This window comes from Astatotilapia calliptera, chromosome 22 (genome assembly GCF_900246225.1).
Source record: "Astatotilapia calliptera chromosome 22, fAstCal1.2, whole genome shotgun sequence".
Classification (NCBI taxonomy): Eukaryota; Metazoa; Chordata; class Actinopteri; order Cichliformes; family Cichlidae; genus Astatotilapia; species Astatotilapia calliptera.
The window spans coordinates 28,337,317-28,357,669 of record NC_039322.1 but is presented as its reverse complement, the minus strand read 5'-3'; the positions used below and the strand labels follow the sequence as shown (position 1 = coordinate 28,357,669).

Sequence of the window (20,353 nt, the reverse complement as noted above, 5' to 3'; positions counted from 1 at the left end):
TTTTGTCAGAGACTTCCTCAGGCTATGGATTTATGACTCAAAGCACAAACCCTTTTAAACTCAAACACACCATCTGCTCCTCATCAAAACTCTATTTCCATTGAAATATTATGTAGTAGTTTTAAGAGTGTTCCCTCTGTAGTATTTTCACACTTTTTAATGACATTTTTTAATCCAGTGACTGCAATCCAGGGCAAGCACGTCCTTGCAACCTGTACGGCCTTTTGCAAATACCTGAACCTAATTTGCACTTTCAAGCACGCTTGGACGCCTCCGGCTTGACAACAGTTTGGGAAAATGGTTTGCTGTTGTATCGCTTCAAAGTACCAGGCACTCGAGTGGGAGAAAATGAAGAAAATGAAGCATTGTTTGTGGAATTACATGAAATCATGTGAGGGTGTAGAAATTATTTACAATAGCTGTTACTGCTTTTTGAATGAAGCTTTCCCGGGATCTGTTGTTTAACTGCCTGAAGGTGGATGTTTAATACTTGTCAGAGTTAGTCAGCCTCTTTGAAGAGAAGAAAACTAGAATTTCTTTTGGGGAGTGCTTGCTCTCTAACAAACTTCATGTACTTATAAATACAGGTATCACTGGTGATACATTTTGTCACTTCTTCTCTTGAAAAAACACCAATCTTTGGTTCATAATCAGAGGCCTGTATTATCAGCCTCACATAATTTCAGGTTCAACTCTGGGTGGTCAGTTGTGAGAAAGGTGGCTAAAAACTTAATAGCTATAACCTCTTACTGGGATCCACTGCCATGGCAACTTCTGCTTCACACCTTGCATGCATCGGTTAACAGATTAATGTCGCCTACTAACCAATCATTTTTGTGGGAAAGAAGCATCGCCATTTGTAAAAGACGTCATCTTCAAGTCTCACATAGAAAAGCACAGATCGGCACATAGTACAGTTGCACAAATAAAAATATTTTTACTTTATTATGTTTGTGTGATGTTCATTGGTGGATTAATTTATAATATTTAATACATTTAAAGAAATTAAATTGAGTTGTTGTCAAACAGCTAACAGATCATCTGCAGAGGAATGGTTTATTTGAAGAGTTTCAGTCAGGTTTCAGAGCTCATCACAGCACAGAAACAGCTTTATTGAAGGTTACAAATGATCTTCTTATGGCCTCTGACAGTGGACTCATCTCTGTGCTTGTCCTGCTAGACCTTAGTGCAGCATTCGATACTGTCGACCATAATATCCTATTAGAGCGATTAGAACATGCTGTAGGTATTACAGGTACTGCACTGCAGTGGTTTGTATCATATCTATCTAACAGACTCCAATTTGTGCATGTAAATGGAGAGTCCTCTTCACACACTGAGGTTAATTATGGAGTTCCACAGGGTTCAGTGCTAGGACCAATTCTGTTTACATTATACATGCTTCCCTTAGGCAGTATCATTAGAAGACATAGCATACATTTTCTCTGCTATGCTGATGACACCCAGCTCTATCTGTCCATGAAGCCAGATAACACACACCAATTAGTTAAACTGCAGGAATGTCTTAAAGACATAAAGACCTGGATGGCCACTAACTTTCTGCTTCTTAATTCAGATAAAACTGAGGTTATTGTACTCGGCCCTGAAAATCTTAGAAATATGGTATCTAACCAGATTCTTACCCTGGATGGCATTACCTTGGCCTCCAGTAACGCTGTGAGGAACCTTGGAGTCATTTTTGACCAGGACATGTCCTTCAACGCACATATTAAACAAATATGTAAGACTGCTTTCTTCCATTTGCGCAACATCTCTAAAATTAGAAATAGAAAGTGACGCTGAAAAACTAGTTCATGCATTCATTACTTCCAGGCTGGACTACTGTAATTCATTATTATCAGGATGTCCAAAAAACTCACTGAAAAGCCTTCAGCTAATCCAAAATGCTGCAGCAAGAGTCCTGACAGGGACTAGAAAGAGAGAGCATATTTCTCCTGTTTTGGCTTCCCTTCATTGGCTTCCTGTTAAATCCAGAATTGAATTCAAAATCCTGCTCCTCACATACAAGGTCTTAAATAATCAGGCCCCATCTTATCTTAATGACCTTGTAGTACCATATCACCCTATTAGAGCACTTCGCTCTCACTCTGCAGGCCTACTTGTTGTTCCTAGAGTATTTAAAAGTAGAATGGGAGGGAGAGCCTTCAGTTTTCAGGCCCCTCTTCTGTGGAACCAGCTTCCAGTTTGGATTCGGGAGACAGACACTATCTCTACTTTTAAGATTAGGCTTAAAACTTTCCTTTTTGCTAAAGCATATAGTTAGGGCTGGACCAGGTGACCCTGAATCCTCCCTTAGTTATGCTGCAATAGACGTAGGCTGCTGGGGGATTCCCATGATGCATTGAGTTTTTCCTTTCCAGTCACCTTTCTCACTCACTATGTATTAATAGACCTCTCTGCATTGAATCATATCTGCTATTAACCTCTGTCTCTCTTCCACAGCATTTCTTTATCCTGTCTTCCTTCTCTCACCCCAACCGGTCGCAGCAGATGGCCCCGCCCCTCCCTGAGCCTGGTTCTGCCGGAGGTTTCTTCCTGTTAAAAGGGAGTTTTTCCTTCCCATTGTTGCCAAAGTGCTTGCTCATAGGGGTCATATGATTGTTGGGTTTTTCTCTGTATCTATGAAGCGCCTTGAGGCGACTTTTGTTGTGATTTGGCGCTATATAAATAAAATTGAATGGAATTGAATTGAATTGAGTTAGGCTCAAAATAGCAATATTAATTCATTTGAATTCAACTATATTTCTATAGCACGAAATCACACCAACAGTTGTGAGGCGCTTTATGTTGTAAGGTAAAGACCCTACAATAATACAGAGAAACCCCAAATCAGACCACCCCCTATGAGCAAACACTTGGTGACAGTGGGGAGGAAAAACTCCCTTTTAAAAGGAAGAAACCTCCGTCAGATCCAGGCTCAGGGAGGGGCAGGCATCTGCTACAACAGATTGGAGGGGGGGGGGGGGGGGGTGATAATGGTAGCATCTGAAAGGATACAACCTTCATCTAGGGAGCAAATTAATTTAGAATTGAAAATGTAAGCTTTAATGAAATATGCAGTTATAATTAACTTCCTAGGACCTGGCGTCCACATATGTGGACATCACATTTTGGGTTATTTAGACCAAGTGATATCCACTTACGAGGATGTTATACTGCTACTGTTCTATCGAAATTTTAAACGAATATCCTCACATGTGGCTCTCAATCAGGTAAAAAAAAAAAATCTGGTAATTCTTTATTTTTATATTCATCGGGTCCCAATATGCCCAAATATCAAGAGAAATGAAAAATGCATGCTGTGGAAGAGTTCAGGTCTTAGGAGGTTAATCTGAGATCTTGCTGTGCTGTAATGATGAGTTCGTGATACTGGTAAGCCCATTGACTGACCCAGTCGCCCCTTTTCCAGCCAGCTTTTCTCCCTATGTGTGTTTCTCCCGCTGTGAGTTATGTTCACACATTTTTATATTTATATTTCAGTTCTCTTCCTACTACACACACACGCACACACACGCACACACACATTGCTTCTTTGAAAGCCACTTTGCTGCCAGTAGACCTGTCCATGTTTGTCACAGGTCAACAAGACCTTCTTCACGTGAATGCTTTTGTGGATAGATTGGGAGACCCTGGGTGGACATCTTCATGTGTCAGTGTTAGAGTAAGTTAATTGAAAAACTATCCTTCATATGGACAAAAAATTGTGTCCAAAAGTTGTTTGTTTTTGTTTCTTTCTTTTTTACTATAACGGCAGCTATTATAATCTGAGCTAAACATTAGTATCTTTAATAAACAAATACACAGGGAACTATACTCAGCTAGCAACAACCAAAAAAACCTTTGAAGGATAATAAAAAGTCTCGAGTTTTTTTCCAGATCTTTCAGATATATGATTAGAATGTATATTTGTCTAGATTCCAACTTTCAGCTGGTTCCCTTTTGTGTTCAGCTGTTGACCACCACAACACTAGCTCAGGATTATTATTTTTTTCTTGCTGTGCACACTAACATAGCAGGCTTAACCAAGCCCTGTATTCAGCTGTACCTAATCCCAGTGTTGGTGTTGTACCAGAATCATCATAGTCAATGTCGGTCCAGTTTAGAAGTGACCAATCACATTGTTATGATGTCATAGTTTTACGACATGGAAAAATCTGCTGATGTTCACTCAAGAAAACATCCTGAAAAGGGGGCAGTTAAGTGTCAGGGTTAGGTGATCAGGTTATAATTAGGGTTGTCTTTATGGTTATGAGGTGAGGGTTAAGGTTTGGTGTGTGGTGTTTACACAAAACAAAATGGTTACATCACGACTATGCAAATGATCACTTGCAATGTTGAACAATAGTTTTGATGATCCAGGAACAGCACCAACACATCGCATCAGATCGTGCCTGTATTCACCCCATTTCCAGTCTTTATGCTAAGCTAAGCTAATGTTTATTCTAGTTTGCTTTTTGGCAACACATGAGGCTGGTATCAGTCATAAGCATATACGCATGAACTATCAGACTATGCTACTGAAGCATCTCCCTGTGCATCAGGCAAAGCCTTTTAATGGAGATGCCAATGTGGGAACAATCTTCCTGTCAGTTGCCAATTAAAACAACAAAACATCCCAGCAGACTGAAAAGCCCTCTGACGGATGAATGAGTGTTATATCATTATGTTGAGAGTAAATAGCTGTGTTCCACTGGAAATGAATGCACTGAGATCATACAACACATAATTAAATACTGAATTGAGATCTTAATAATAAACTGCATGTTTAAAATCTCAGCAAACACCTTTATTTCACACAATCCACTCAATGCAGCTACATGAGGAACATAAACTATTATTCTGAGGTCTAAACAAGAACACGTGTGTTTTAGTAGCAGATTTTCTTTTCAGAGACTAAACTGAGTCACAGTCAGTGAGAGTACGGTCCATTAGGTTTGTTTTTGTTTTTTTAAAGATATTTAAGTGTGAATATTGTGTTGTTTCCTATATTTTAAAATCAGATTTGTAAAAAACGAAAAAGACCTCGTCTGCGGCTCTCCTGTAAAACCTGTGAAATTCAGACACACTCTGGTGCACAAGCGCTTCACACGTTCAAAGCGGAAACCCCGAGCTCAACAGAGAAAACCTCATCCCTGTTCACAGTGCCGCAGCTTGTCATTTTTGAAGTCCCAGTGCTGGGTATCAGCCTCTGTGGCTCCCGCTTGAAAAAAGACAGGCTGACAGAGAGGCTAAGTCTTCATGGACGCTCTGATCTCAGCTGCCCTCTGAGCAGCCATGGACTTTCTCCGCTGTATGGCTGAAGCCGTGGCCTCTGTAATGCCATGGTAGCTGTCCGTCTCCTGGGAGTCCTCGCTGTTCTGCGACTTGGTGCTGTCCTGCGAGTCTGGCTTCTGCCTGAGCGCCCGGCTCTGCTCCTCCTTCAGCTCAACATAGGAGCGGGAGAAGGTGTGAAAGATGGACGTGACAGGAAAGGCCATGAGGAGGATACCGCTCAGGATGCTGCTAAGCGCCACCACCTGGCCAGGGATGCTTCTGGGCACCATGTCCCCGTAACCGACTGTAGTCATGGAGATGACCGCCCACCAGTAGCTACCAGGGATGCTGGTGAATTCCTGCTTTGCGCCCATTTCGCTCTCAGCTAGGAAAACGAGTGGTGAGAAAAGAGCCATGGCCACGCACAGGAACAACAGCAACAGGCCAAACTCACGCGTGCACCTCCTCACTGTTAGGCCGAGGGTCTGCAAGCCTAAGGAGTGGCGGGCCAACCTCATGACGTAAAAGATCCGTAGTGCTCGGAGAACTCGGAGAACTAACCCCACCTTCTCCAGGTAGTTGTTCCCTGAGCCTGCAGGTTTCCCACCCACCGACAGAGAGTCCACGATGAGGGTGATGTAGTAGGGAAGAATGGCTACCACATCGATGACGTTTAGAGGCGTACGCAGGAACATACACTTGCTCTGAGTCTGAATGAAGCGCAGCAGGAACTCCAGGGAGAACCAGGCGACGCACACTGTCTCCAGAACAAAGATGTTATAGCATCTCTGGGAGCACTCACCCTGCAGAGGAGGGGGAAACAACAACAACACAAAGACAAGTGTTACAACCTTCAGCGAGAGAAACAAATCCAAAAGTGTTTTAGATGAAGGTGAGGTTAGGACACAGAATGGAGCCAGTCATTAAGAAGGTATTTTAAGGCTTGTTATTTCATCTACAGGGTTTGTTATTGACAGCCGAGGTTGCCACTTAAGCTCTGACAACAAAAATGTGTCTGTCCTCTCACAGAACAAAACACAGCAGAGAAGGTGCTGAAAGATTCATGAAGCTTATAAGTACACGCTTTGATTATCTGATTTAGGCAACCTCACTGAGTCACGCATCAAACCGCACTAAACAAAAGGCTTTAAGAGGTGTACAATGTGAAGATAGTGTTAACGTGAAGAGTCCCCGACAAATGAGGCTATGCTGGATTTTTAAGATGAAACACCTCTTTTCATAATAATCTACTGTAAAATCATCTATTTTTCCAAGCCTGATGAAATAGAGTTCATGAATATTTAAAAATATAATTATAAGAGATGACTTTATTTGATTAAGTCAAAGTTACCCCTGGAGCAAACTGAAAACATAAAGTGTGTGAGTATACTTTACATTTTTCTGACATGACTCAGTGTGATTAATGGCCGAGAAATATTCTTTGCTTTGCAGTTTCTGTGGTTTTACATTCAAATATGAGGAGATACAAAACAGTGACAAAATACAGCAAACATATGGCAACTTCAGCAGCCCATTAGAGCCACCATCTACAAGCACTGGGGTGTTGAATTTGTGTCGGAATGTGCACAAGGGTGAATATGTAAGCCTTTGCATTTGCCTTCGCATTTGCTCAGTCAGCCTCATGCATTTTTAAGAGTATAAACTCTGCTTTGCAAATAGCAGGGTTTTTTGCCCTTGAGACATCAAACTCGCTAAGCCCATTAAGGACCATGTAAATGACTGATAGGCAAAGCTGGAGTTGCAATTTTTCACCCAGTAAAAACAGCAGCAGAAGCAATAACCCACTAAAGTAAAAGTGAGGTCACATATTAAATGAGAGTAAACAGCAATCATGCTGAATATTAGGATTTCTAAAAGAATGTAACATGAAAACTAAGCAGTTTATTCAGTCTTGCTGAACAGGAAACATGTCATGGAAGAGTCCAGTCTGAATGCAACTGAATGCAAAATTGTAGCTTGACATCAAACTTACCCACATACATATTTCACTAGACATGGAGTTTTTACTGTACATCACTCAGCTAGCAAGAAATCTGCAGGCTAACAGCCAGAACTCCACACTGCAGGCAGTAATAAGTGGCTTTACAGCTAACCATCACCTTCCTCTTTAGGCATGAAGTACACAGTTACAAGGAATGGAGTTGGGGGGTGCCATAAACCACCCTGAGTGCTCAGAAAGAGTAGAAAAGTGCTAAGAACCAGTCCATTTGTCATCAGTTTAACTGAATCTTAAAACTAAGAATGAATTAAATTCAATTGTATTTATACAGCGCCAAATCACAACAACAGTCACCTCAAGCTGCTTTATATTGTAAGGTAGAGCCCACAATAATACATCAGAGAAAAACCCAACAATCATATGATCCCCCCTTGAGCAAGCACTTTGGAGAGAGTGCGAAAACTCTCCTTTAACAGGAAGACACCTCCAGCAGAACCAGGCTCAGGGAGGGGCGGAGCCATCTGCTGCGACAGGTCGGGGTGATGAAATGATGGGATGCTTGAAACTGACTAATCCTTGAAACATTTTTAGTATACAGCCATGTTTGCTAGTCATGGCTGAGGCAGTGGGTTTCTGAAATAACAATCTGTTCTTATTTCCTAGTTGTCATATACTGATGTGATGACAGCGTGTTTCATATGCAGGAACTACACTCTAATACTTACAGTACACCTTTACTCTTTTTCAGTGTGCAGGTTAGGTGCATATTTACTGCTTTTATACTGGAGAACAACACTGACAACACTGCTCCGGATTGTTTTCATGGTTTTCAATGATTCAGTTAATCCAATGACTGCAGTGCAGTGTTAGCCAAGCGCAAATGAAAGCAGTGAACAAAATGAATGAATTATTCATCATTATTGTGTGTGTGTGTGTGTGTGTGTGTGTGTGTGTGTGTGTGTGTGTGTGTGTGTGTGTGTGTGTGTGTGTGAGATGCATCTAAAACTAACAACAATTGAACAATTGTTAGTGTCACAATTATAAGTTTGTCATAGTACAAATAGGAGGCACAAACATCACACAGACTTTCTCTCTGGCTCAGATAATCGCTTTTTGTTTAACTTTTCTGTGATACTGAAATCATTTTTTTAAATTAGTTCTGAGGATGACAATCTTACAATTTGTAATATTTTTCCTAACACCACAAATGTGAATCTTGATTGAAACTTTAAACCTCTTGGTGTCAGGAGGTCACTAATCATTACAATCTATCCTCTTTCATCAAAGCTCATGACAATTCAATCAAGAGCTGTTTATCATCAAAGCAAAAATATAAATTTCCAGGCGGCACAAGAGCAAAAATACCATCAAGGGCAAGCTGGAGTTCGAGGACATAGAAGCATGTGGACAGGAACAACTAAGCCTTTCTGAGCTCTATCAGTTTTTCCAGTTTGGACTGACAGGCCAAGATTCCCACTTCGTGTTGTTACCTCTTGGGTGGGATGTAGTGCAGAGACTAACATATGCTTTGGGTGCAAGTCCCAAGGTGGTATTAAGAAAATTATAAAATTGTGTCATGTAACTTTTTGGTCTGGAAGCAAACTTATAAGAAGTCAGAGACAGCATCCCATACATTTCAAAAGTGGATATGACTCCCATCACAAGATAATCTCCATAAAACAGTTGACAGTAGATAAAAAGGTTAGGCTTCACACTCCAATTGAGAAATATGAAATAACACAATAACTGTTAGATTAAAAGAATACCATCAGATTCATTTTGGGGAGAATTATCAGCCAATTTCGACCGCTTTGTTCTCTCTTTTAAGGAAGATTTGGACAGCTTGCAGAAACTATAATACTGTGCTAAATATAACTGTATTCTCTGAAAAAAATAAGTGCATACCCATTTACAGTTTATGTGCTACATATTTGGAAAAAGCAATCATTTGATCCCCTTTGGTGTACTACCCACAGCTATGTGAGTCGTGTCAGTAAAGTTAGCTTTTTTAAATATTAAATAAAAATAGAAATCTGTAAGTGTGTGTGCCTAAAACTCTCCCTCTGTCGGGAATCCATCTTTTAGTCCTCATGCTCCCGTGGCAAACCATCACATGGCAATTTTGAAGCTTCATGTGTTATTGCAGCACGGCCATTCAAATTTGAGCTAAAATCCACCCTCTAACCACATGCTGTCATTTCACATCCAAAGTAATGAGTCTGAAGCCAAAACAAATAAGTGTGCTACTATCCAAATCCTTAAGGAACACGCTCATTTTCACATGGCAACCAGCATGCTTCGCACTTCCTTTGTTTTTCTGCTCTTCCGTGTCCACGGGGGAATCTGTCTGTTTGTGACACATTTGCAATTGATGATGCCATCCCTTCGTTTGAATCTGACCAGTGTATATGTATTGTTCTCTGTCAGAGGCTTTCTGGCTGAGTGCATTCTCCACTCCCTTCTGCTCCTTCTCCACTCTGAAAAGCCTCTGATGTACATAGATGTACCGCTGAGGATCAAATTAAAAGCATGCAATTATTCATCTCAGCAGTCAGGGGACTCTGACCCCGTCACAGCTGAAGACAAGCATGTAAACCAAACAATGCAGGAAGCGACGGCTAACCTTTGATATGCACAGTAAGTTGGAGTGGGCTCCGTATAACAAACAGGCACACTTCAAGTACTGAGCTGCTCCTGTCTTTGGCACACCCAAGATTTTAATGGATCAATTTACTATTCTCATTTGTTCACTTCACTGGGCTTTACCATGTGCAGCGAGTGTCTGTGTGTGTAATTCCCACCCAGATAAACTCCGGTCTTTTCTTCCGCACAGCAATTTACCTGTTCACAAAGGAATTTCAGACAAGTTGGGGAATTTAAGAGAATGCCTTTCATAGATGGATTCTGTCTTTTTAAATCATCTTCATGTCAAATCAACAAATCAAAACAAATCGTTCCAACACCTGGAGTCAGGTTGTGGCATTGTCTCAGCAACACCTGGCACTACCTGGCCAGGTATGATCATTTCTCCAGCATGTTTGGGCCCTAATTGAAAAATCTCTCACCACTTGGAAGATTTCAAGAGCCATGGGGATCTGATGCCTGAGTAACCTCAATCAGCTCCTTCCAACATGAAGGAGCAGCAGCTATTGAGGTTCCTCAGGACACGTCTTGCACACACTACTTGTGATCTGTCGGCCACATTGGACATGGTATAACCACCTGGTGCCAGTGGTTGCAGACGGTCGATGCCCTTTCACTTGGTGACAATCATTTGCAAAGAATGGTGGGTTCACCACCGAAACCTTGGCTGATTGTGACCTACACCCGTTTTCACACCTTGGCTCGTGTGATTAAGAAGAGGTAGGGGGTCCATGTCCCTCTTGTGGGATACTCTGATAGGGCTTAAATCTATTAAATCTTAAATCTCCACCATTTGACCTTAGAACTGAAGAAACGTCTTGAACGAGAGGTGAAACGTCTTCAAGCTACTTAAAGAAGTCCAGATGCTTTTCTTTCTAAGCTCATTTGCAAAGAATGTGCTACACCAAAAACCTTGCATTGATGATTTGGTTGTTGGCAGATTCCCACATCTTTGTCTGCAAGACAGCAAGTTCCACCTCAACACACAACATTTGAGATTAGGTCAGCTTTTTCAAGGAGCAGTTTTTACATTACAAAATGCCAGCATGACTGGAAAACAGCATTGTAATTATTTGTCTGGTAAGATGGTTATGGCTTTATTACCAGTCAGTGGTTCTGGCTTGGAAACTTTTGTTGTTGATCACCAGCTGAATTAAACTCATTATATGTTATTGAAACACCTGATCACAGGACCAAATCTTAAATATGCCCTGTAAATATGTGAAAACATTATCAGTCCCATGGTGTAAATGCACTTCCATGCTTCCTGCTACCATGGTTGCAGTGACAGCGCTCTCCTGGAAAACTCAGAAACAAGCTAAGATACAAGAGGAGAGAGACTGTCACCAACAGTTTCAATGACTTACCTGTAAAAGCATATTAAGACAAAGTTGCATCTGCCTTATGTTTCCTCTTTGCACAAAAACTCCTAACTCAGTCTAGATTTACTGAAATGTTGTGCAGCCACAGCTTTTCTGAATGGCCAAAAAGCAATAAGGAGTGAAAATCCAACCATCACTGAGAGGAATGCCTATGGGGGCAAACTAGCATGACAATCAAAGAACCAGGTTTTAAAAATTACAAAAAAGAATGGAGGGACACTTGTACAATGGCAACATTCAGCCACTATGAAAGGTTTGACATGCAGCTTTATTTTTCTCCTTTCTTCTTCTATTATGTGCCCACTGTTGGTGCAAAGTGTCCACTACGGCGTCTGAAAGCAATGGCAACTCTCACAGAGATGTACACAATAACTGTTACACAAATCACAAACACTAACACAGAGGAGCTGTCGTGTGGAAAACACTGAGCATGCTGACAGTTGCCTTGTGCTGCATCGTCTTTGCCTCATTCTTGTTGGTCTTTTGCTGCACTCTGTGGCCAGTGAGTAGATTGAATTGTTCAGAAGTGCTCTACTGCGTCGTCGTCCCCCCATCACCCACCGCATCATCGACAAGGAGCAGCAATAAGACCATCTCACACAGCCATACAAGAGAGATAAATCTCTCTTGTATGGCTGTGCTCTGTCAGAAGTGTCTTTGAACTGCAAGGTTTGTTTCTATTGAAAAAAAAGAGCTTCAAGGATGAGAACAAACAGTTTGGTCAGGAAATAGTGCACAGCTGTTTCCCTGCAAATATTAGTGGAAAGAGTCTGGGGCTGTCTAACACACTGTAGATACGAAACAGGGAGTGGAAATTCAAGGAAGTCAGAGCTTATTTTAGTCTTGTCTATCCCATCACAGGGTTAGGGTCTGACCTGGGCTAACAAAAAATAAATAAAACACTAAATTTATGAAAACTCATTGCATTGGTTAGATATATTTAATGCTACAGTTGCACTAGGAAAAATAATGATTGGAGACTGCGGTGCCAAAGTTATTGCAACCATGTGAAAAAATGAATAAACTGTTTTAAAGACAGGGACAAGGCTGCAGTGAGTGGCACTGTCAGTTACCACGTTCAGAGTGACTTTGGTGTATCAAGATGATGATAAAATGGAAATAAGATGGAGTCAGTCTGCTATCAGCTTGCAACTGAATGAGTCCATTTTACAACTACATGCAATCTGTCTGTGATAATACAGTAATTAACTGTCATAAATCAATGGAAATCACAAATCTGTTTCTGTCTGATAAAGATGACGAAGTTCACATTGACTACTTACATTCAGAGCCTTGCTTTTATACAGGAATAAAATCAGAATACAGCCAGTTGCCAACCAGTTGATTCGAGTTCGCTAATGCAAAAACTGCCTGAGAGTGATCCAGTCAGCAGAGAGCGAGTAAACTGTCTGGCTGTCCACCACCAGACAACCTGTGTAATCACAGTCGAAAGTGGTCACCCAGAGGTTAATGGTCTTGAATGCTCAGTGTCTGGGGGACCGGTTGGTCACCACAGCTGTTTGCAAGCTGTGAAAAAATTAAAAGGCAATCACCAGCTTTATTTTAGGAGGTTTCCATCCTATTTATACTCCATCAGCTACAAAGCAATCCCTTTGATGATGGTTGATTGCTATAATGGACTTTGTGTCAGTTGCCCTCTAGTGTAAGGGTGTCAGACTCAACTGGAGCTTAATTGGGCCAGATTATATAAAACCACTGCGTAAAACAACATGCCTCCAAAAGGTTTCCTTTCTTTAGGTTCAAGAAAATGCAAAAAAGCTGCAAATAAAAGTTCAAGTGAAAGGCTCAATTAACCCTACTCCCTTACAAATCTGACACCACAGAAGCTATGATTTCTTGATTATTATTTTTCTAATTTAATGAGTGATGATTTGCAAAGAGACAATCAACCACCAGAGTCATTTAAAGAAAACCTGCAATTTCAAAACAATATGCCCCAGTTTTACTACTCTGTCTACTTCTACAAGTTACACCTCACAGTTTGGTGGTGCTTGGTGCCACTGCTCCAGTGCACCTCAGTGGTATATTTGATTCCCACTGGTAGTTGCTGCCATTGCTTGATTTAGCTGAGGTAACTGAAAACAGTTAGCGCCTCTCTTGTCTTCAAACTACTGAATTTCATTCACAATCCACAGCCTCTGTCGACCATACAGCTGTTAGTCTTTTACTATATGTTTTTAATTTAAAGTGACACATTTGCACCAAACTGAAAGAATCGTTGGAACTGAGGAGAATGAGGTTATCCTCAAGGTCCAAGAATAATATAATTCATTTTCATTTAGAGTTTTTAGGTTATGCCTCCATCAAGGTAAAACTGACATGTGATCATGTCAGTAACACAAAAACTACTGAACCAAAGTTCATCAACCTTAGTCAAGTGGTTATGTGTAAGGCAAATGCTGAAACTTCATTTAAGAACTGGTCCAACAGTTAATAGGTCATTGGCCAGAGTTTGACACCTATGTTTTAGAGCCTTCAGTTTTCAGGCTTCCAGTTTGGATTCGGGACACAGACACTATCTCTACTTTTAAGATTAGGCTTAAGACTTTCCTTTTTGCTAAAGCATATAGTTAGGGCTGGACCAGGTGACCCTGAATCCTCTCTTAGTTATGCTGCAATAGACGTAGGCTGCCGGGGGATTCCCATGATGCACCGAGTATTTCTTCTTCAGTCACCTTTCTCACTCATTATGTATTAATAGACCTCTCTGCATTGAATCACACTTTTTTCCTTCCCACTGTCGCCAAAGTCCTTGCTCATAGGGGGTCATATGATTGTTGGGTTTTTCCTCTGTATGTATTATTGTTGGGTCTACCTTACAATACAGGGAGTGCAGAATTATTAGGCAAGTTGTATTTTTGAGGAATAATTTTATTATTGAACAACAACCATGTTCTCAATGAACCCAAAAAAACTCATTAATATCAAAGCTGAATGTTTTTGGAAGTAGCTTTTAGTTTGTTTTTAGTTTTAGCTATTTTAGGGGGATATCTGTGTGTGCAGGTGACTATTACTGTGCATAATTATTAGGCAACTTAACAAAAAACAAATATATACCCATTTCAATTATTTATTTTTACTAGTGAAACCAATATACACTCAACAAAAATATAAACGCAACACCTTTGTTACTGCTCCCATTCCCCATGGGATGGACGTAGAGACCTAAAATTCATTCCAGATACACAATATAACCATCCCTCCCAAACAGTGGTCACAAATCAGTCCAAATGTGTGGTAGTGGGCACATCTGCTATATTGAGATAATCCATCCCACCTCACAGGTGTGCCACATCAGGATGCTGATCTGACATCATGAGTAGTGCACAGGTGTACCTCAGACTGCCCACAACAAAAGGCCACCCTGGAATGTGCAGTTTTTTGCGCTATTGGGGGTCTGGGGACCCAGAACCGGTCAGTATCTGGTGTGACCACCATTTGCCTCATGCAGTGCAACACATCGTCGCATGGAGTCTATCAGATTGTCAATTGTGGCCTGTGGAATGTTGGTCCACTCCACTTCAATGGCTGTGCGAGGTTGTTGGATATTCGTGGGAACTGGTACATGCTGTCGTATACGCCGGTCAAGCACATCCCGAACATGCTCAATGGGTGACATGTCCGGTGAGTATGCTGGCCATGCAAGAACTGGGACATTCTCAGCTGCCATCTGCCCTGAACAATGTGAACCATGATTCATCCGTGAAGCGCACACCTCTCCAACGTGCCAGACACCATCGAATGTGAGCATTTGCCCACACAAGTCTGTTACGGCGACGAGCTGGAGTCAGGTCAAGACCCCGATGAGGACGACGGGCATGCAGTTGAGCGTCCCTGAGACGGTTTCTGACAGTTTGTGCAGAAATTGTTTGGTTGTGCAAACCAATTGTTCCAGCAGCTGTCTGGGTGGCTGGTCTCAGACGATCTTGGAGGTGAACCTGCTGGATGTGGAGGTCCTGGGCTGGTGTGGTTACACGAGGTCTGCAGTTGTGAGGCCGGTTGGATGTGCTGCCATATTCTCTGGTTGAGAAATGAACATTCAATGCACGGGCGACAGATCTGGTTGACATTCCTGCTGTCAGCATGCCAATTGCACGCTCCCTCATTGCTTGTGGCATCTGTGGCATTTTGCTGTGAGACAAAACTGCACATTCCAGGGTGGCCTTTTGTTGTGGGCAGTCTGAGGTACACCTGTGCACTACTCATGATGTCAGATCAGCATCCTGATGTGGCACACCTGTGAGGTGGGATGGATTATCTCAATATAGCAGATGTGCCCACTACCACACATTTGGACTGATTTGTGACCACTGTTTGGGAAGGATGGTTATATTGTGTATCTGGAATGAATTTTAGGTCTCTACGTCCATCCCATGGGGAATGGGAGCAGTAACAAAGGTGTTGCGTTTATATTTTTGTTGAGTGTAATATCTCCACATTCACAAATGTACATTTCTGACATTCAAAAACAAAACAAAAACAAATCAGCGACCAATATAGCCACCTTTCTTTGCAAGGACACTCAAAAGCCTGCCATCCATGGATTCTGTCAGTGTTTTGATCTGTTCACCATCAACATTGCGTGCAGCAGCAACCACAGCCTCCCAGACACTGTTCAGAGAGGTGTACTGTTTTCCCTCCTTGTAAATCTCACATTTGATGATGGACCACAGGTTCTCAATGGGGTTCAGATCAGGTGAACAAGGTGGCCATGTCATTAGTTTTTCTTCTTTTATACCCTTTCTTGCCAGCCACGCTGTGGAGTACTTGGACGCGTGTGATGGAGCATTGTCCTGCATGAAAATCATGTTTTTCTTGAAGGATGCAGACTTCTTCCTGTACCACTGCTTGAAGAAGGTGTCTTCCATAAACTGGCAGTAGGACTGGGAGTTGAGCTTGACTCCATCCTCAACCCGAAAAGGCCCCACAAGCTCATCTTTGATGATACCAGCCCAAACCAGTACTCCACCTCCACCTTGCTGGCGTCTGAGTCGGACTGGAGCTCTCTGCCCTTTACCAATCCAGCCACGGGCCCATCCATCTGGCCCATCAAGACTCACTCTCATTTCATCAGTCCATAAAACCTTAGAAAAACCAGTCTTGAGATATTTCTTGGCCCAGTCTTGACGTTTCAGCTTGTGTGTCTTGTTCAGTGGTGGTCGTCTTTCAGCCTTTCTTACCTTGGCCATGTCTCTGAGTATTGCACACCTTGTGCTTTTGGGCACTCCAGTGATGTTGCAGCTCTGAAATATGGCCAAACTGGTGGCAAGTGGCATCTTGGCAGCTGCACGCTTGACTTTTCTCAGTTCATGGGCAGTTATTTTGCGCCTTGGTTTTTCCACACGCTTCTTGCGACCCTGTTGACTGTTTTGAATGAAACGCTTGATTGTTCGATGATCACGCTTCAGAAGCTTTGCAATTTTGAGACTGCTGCATCCCTCTGCAAGATATCTCACTATTTTTGACTTTTCTGAGCCTGTCAAGTCCTTCTTTTGACCCATTTTGCCAAAGGAAAGGACGTTGCCTAATAATTATGCACACCTGATATAGGGTGTTGATGTCATTAGACCACACCCCTTCTCATTACAGAGATGCACATCACCTAATATGCTTAATTGGTAGTAGGCTTTCGAGCCTATACAGCTTGGAGTAAGACAACATGCATGAAGAGGATGATGTGGACAAAATACTCATTTGCCTAATAATTCTGCACTCCCTGTATAAAGTGCCTTGAGGCAACTGTTGTTGTGATTTGGTGCTGTATAAATACAACTGAATTGAATTGAATTGAATTGAATACTTTGGAACCTAGTATAGCTAAAAAACTAGCATTTACATTCACTGATGGAAGTGTAACAGTGGTCTCCTTTCTGGAGTTTCCATGTAAGCATTAATCATTATTGTCAGTTTTCATCAACCAGCTTTTTTTTTGTCTGGCAATAACAAAGACGATAACTAAATAAAAACTAAAGGTCAAAAACTATGGTAGACAGTGACAATGACACTGACTGACACTTTTGTCAACAAACAAAAATATTCTGGAGAGACCTGATTCAATCACAACTGAGTTGGGACGAATTTGGGAGTAATCAAGTCAGAAGTAATCTCCTTTGTGCCTGTGACATACGGACACATTTAGCATTTGATGTCAATAAAGATATGATGCTTTGTGAAACATGCGGAGCAGCTCTCACGAGTAAAACCACAACAAATTTTTCCACCTTACATTTTAGTTAACTTAATCAACTTTAGGTTTAGTCTGCTGTAATCTTCTGATCTTCTGACTACGACTAAAACTAAATTTAAAAACGTTTGTGAGCTGGGTACAGATTAGGTGAACTGGAAACTAAACAGCCCATGGCAGTGAATGCATTCATACAACTATTTTTAACTGTGGAAAAACAACAACCTGCCCCCACCCGCCCTCACTTAATGAAGTATTTAATAACCATTAGTGCTGATTTAACCTGTTTCATTTCACCAGTAACTCCAGGCTTCATGGTTGTCACCTTTAATACAAAACGCTGTCACTCAAGTATTTTTGTTGTTTTGTTTTTTTAATACTCATCTGGATTTGTCTCCTGAAAGCTTCAAACAGCAATCTGTGAAACTGAAAGCTGGTTTTGAGATTACTGTAAGTAACCAGGATGCTTGAGAAAGTGGATACAGAAAGTGCTCACTGATACAAAGAAACCAGGCAGAGCAGAGAGAAGTATTTTACACAAATTGTTATAAATAGACCAATATTCCAATGGTGACCTTCTAATTTATCATAATAACCAAACACTAATACCTTATCAATCACATGCCTTCTCCTCATAAACCAGGCAGTTATAGCTTATGGTTTAACTAATTTCCCCGGTTCTTCTGTGTTTGTGTATAATTACTGAGTTGAATCTTAATTAGGAGGTAAATTATTCAGCTCAAACCAAGAGTCAGTAATGGTATAATCATGATGACTTTGCCAGGAACTTAAACAATAATAATCATATTCACTGACTCTGCCTGGGAGAAAATCTCTAACCCACCATCGCTGCTGAGCTTGATCAAATTTATTGAATCATCTGAAATACATTTCTTTTTCAATAATGTGAAAACACTGCTGTAACTCACGCACGCGCCACACCGACCCAAGCAGTTTTGTACCTCATGGGTTCACATTTATTACACTCGGCTGTTTGGGGATGGAAGGAGAAAAGTTTTGTGTTTGCTGCGCAGAAGTATTTTAATCATGTTGATTTGTGGCTTGTGCGGTCTGAGAGCCACATAAATTTACTCATACGTACTTTTTCTCTTTGAAAAAGCCATTAATCAATATTTACGCACTAGTGTTACCAGCAGTCGCACTGCTAGTGTGTATTTGCACTTTATGACACGTGAATGTATTTTTCCACCTCTACATCCACTTTAACTTGTAACAAAAAGAAGGCTGTGTCTTTACACTGTTATTTATATCCTGTTCTCTGCTGTGACAAGCCATATTCCCCATGGGGGCCATTATGGTTTCATCTGCTCTAATCTTACCTCAAGTAGCAGCGGTATTGATGGCTGTTGCCTAACAAGTGTATGCCCTCACTCTATCTAACTTCTATGGTCAAATGTACCTCTATTACTCATGAACAGGAAATCGTGAAAACAAAGATAGCTCGGTGAAATAAGTCAACGTGACCGGGTAAACGGGTTTCTTTATATCTAGAAGCAGGTACGGAGGATTTTCACTTTTCGCTAACAGCACTTTTTCAGCCCATCACAGATCTGGTTCATTTGCATTAACATTTATGAGCAGGGCTAATGCACTTCAATTGGGCTGACAATGATTGCCTTAAAGAAAAACATTTCTGTCTGACTGACATTGCATTCAGCAGCACATTTAGACGAGTTGAAAGCTCGTCGTCTGGCACTGAAAATCCTTTCCATGTTGTATTAGATTTTTCTTTAGGTTTTGGAACAATTGTACCCTCATATCCCCTGAGAGTTATCACTGAATAAGTCAATATTCCTCATCTTTTCCACACAGTAGAGTTCTTCTTTTGTGGTCACACTGGGAAAATATATTTTCAACATACTTGGATTCACTGGTGACCATTAATGTTGCTGGCAGATAAGACTCCTCTGGCTGGAAATGTTTGCTAATGCAAATGATTCTCGCTAAAGCCAGTGATGTTCCTTCTTTATGTGCGGAGAAGTTGTTCAGCTGGGTGTGCTTGCAGCTCCACAGGGAGAGGAAATTACAGCCAGCACAGCTGGAGCTTTTCTGTTACATTTAGCAACCAAAAGGTAAAACAAGTGCATTGCTTATCCTCCTTTCCTTTTAGTTTTTGTTTGTTTTCAATTAATTCTGAATCCAAATGACTACATTCCTGCTGGGTAACTATATGGGGCAGGTAAGCTACCTGTGGAAATAATGGCTTTAATTTCCATAGCTGTTGTTTTGATGTTTGGAACTTAGGAGTGTCCTGATTTGTAAATGAATCTTTCTGAAAGACAAACAATTGGCGCTGAAATCAATCATGATAAAATAAATAAACAAATAAAAATTAATTCTAAGGTTTTATATATGAAGGCAATAAAAAGTAGTATTTATCAGATATTAAAATGAGGTAAATACAACCTCAGATGAAGAGCAACATAGCACGTTAACAAAACTTGAGCCTAAATGCAGAAGCAGTATATGAAAAACTCAGTACAGCCCATGATTCACCAGCTTGTAGAGCCAGATTCAGAAGCAATAACTTAAAGTAACTGCTTTCTGTATGACTCGTTCAGCCGCTCAGGTCATTGTGGAAGAATTTTGGCCCACTCTACAACATTTCTTCTGTTCATTGAGGCTTTCAGGCATTTGTTTGTGGATAGCTCTCCAACCACAGTAATCAGTCATTTGGAGTTTGACTGGCCATCGCAATACCTTGATTCTTTTCTTTTCCTACCATTCTGTTGTGGTGTATTTGCTGGTGTGTTTAAGATTACTGTTCAGTTGCATGACCCAGTTTCAGCAAAGCTTTGGCTGTTGGACACGTGGCCTCACATCTGGCTCTAGAAACTTCATGTATACAGAGGAGTTCAGTCATTGTGC

The 20,353-nt window shown here is 41.2% G+C and overlaps 1 protein-coding gene across 1 annotated transcript in view; it reads right to left on the bottom strand.

Moving 5' to 3' along the window:
• Positions 1–4,785: 4,785 nt before the first annotated feature.
• kcng2 (potassium voltage-gated channel, subfamily G, member 2) overlaps positions 4,786–20,353 on the bottom strand; it is a 43,934-nt gene continuing 28,366 nt past the window's right edge. The window contains exon 3 of the mRNA XM_026156589.1: positions 4,786–6,077. Coding sequence (XP_026012374.1) covers positions 5,250–6,077 — 828 coding nt within the window. The 3' untranslated portion in view covers positions 4,786–5,249. The remainder of the gene's footprint in view (positions 6,078–20,353) is intronic.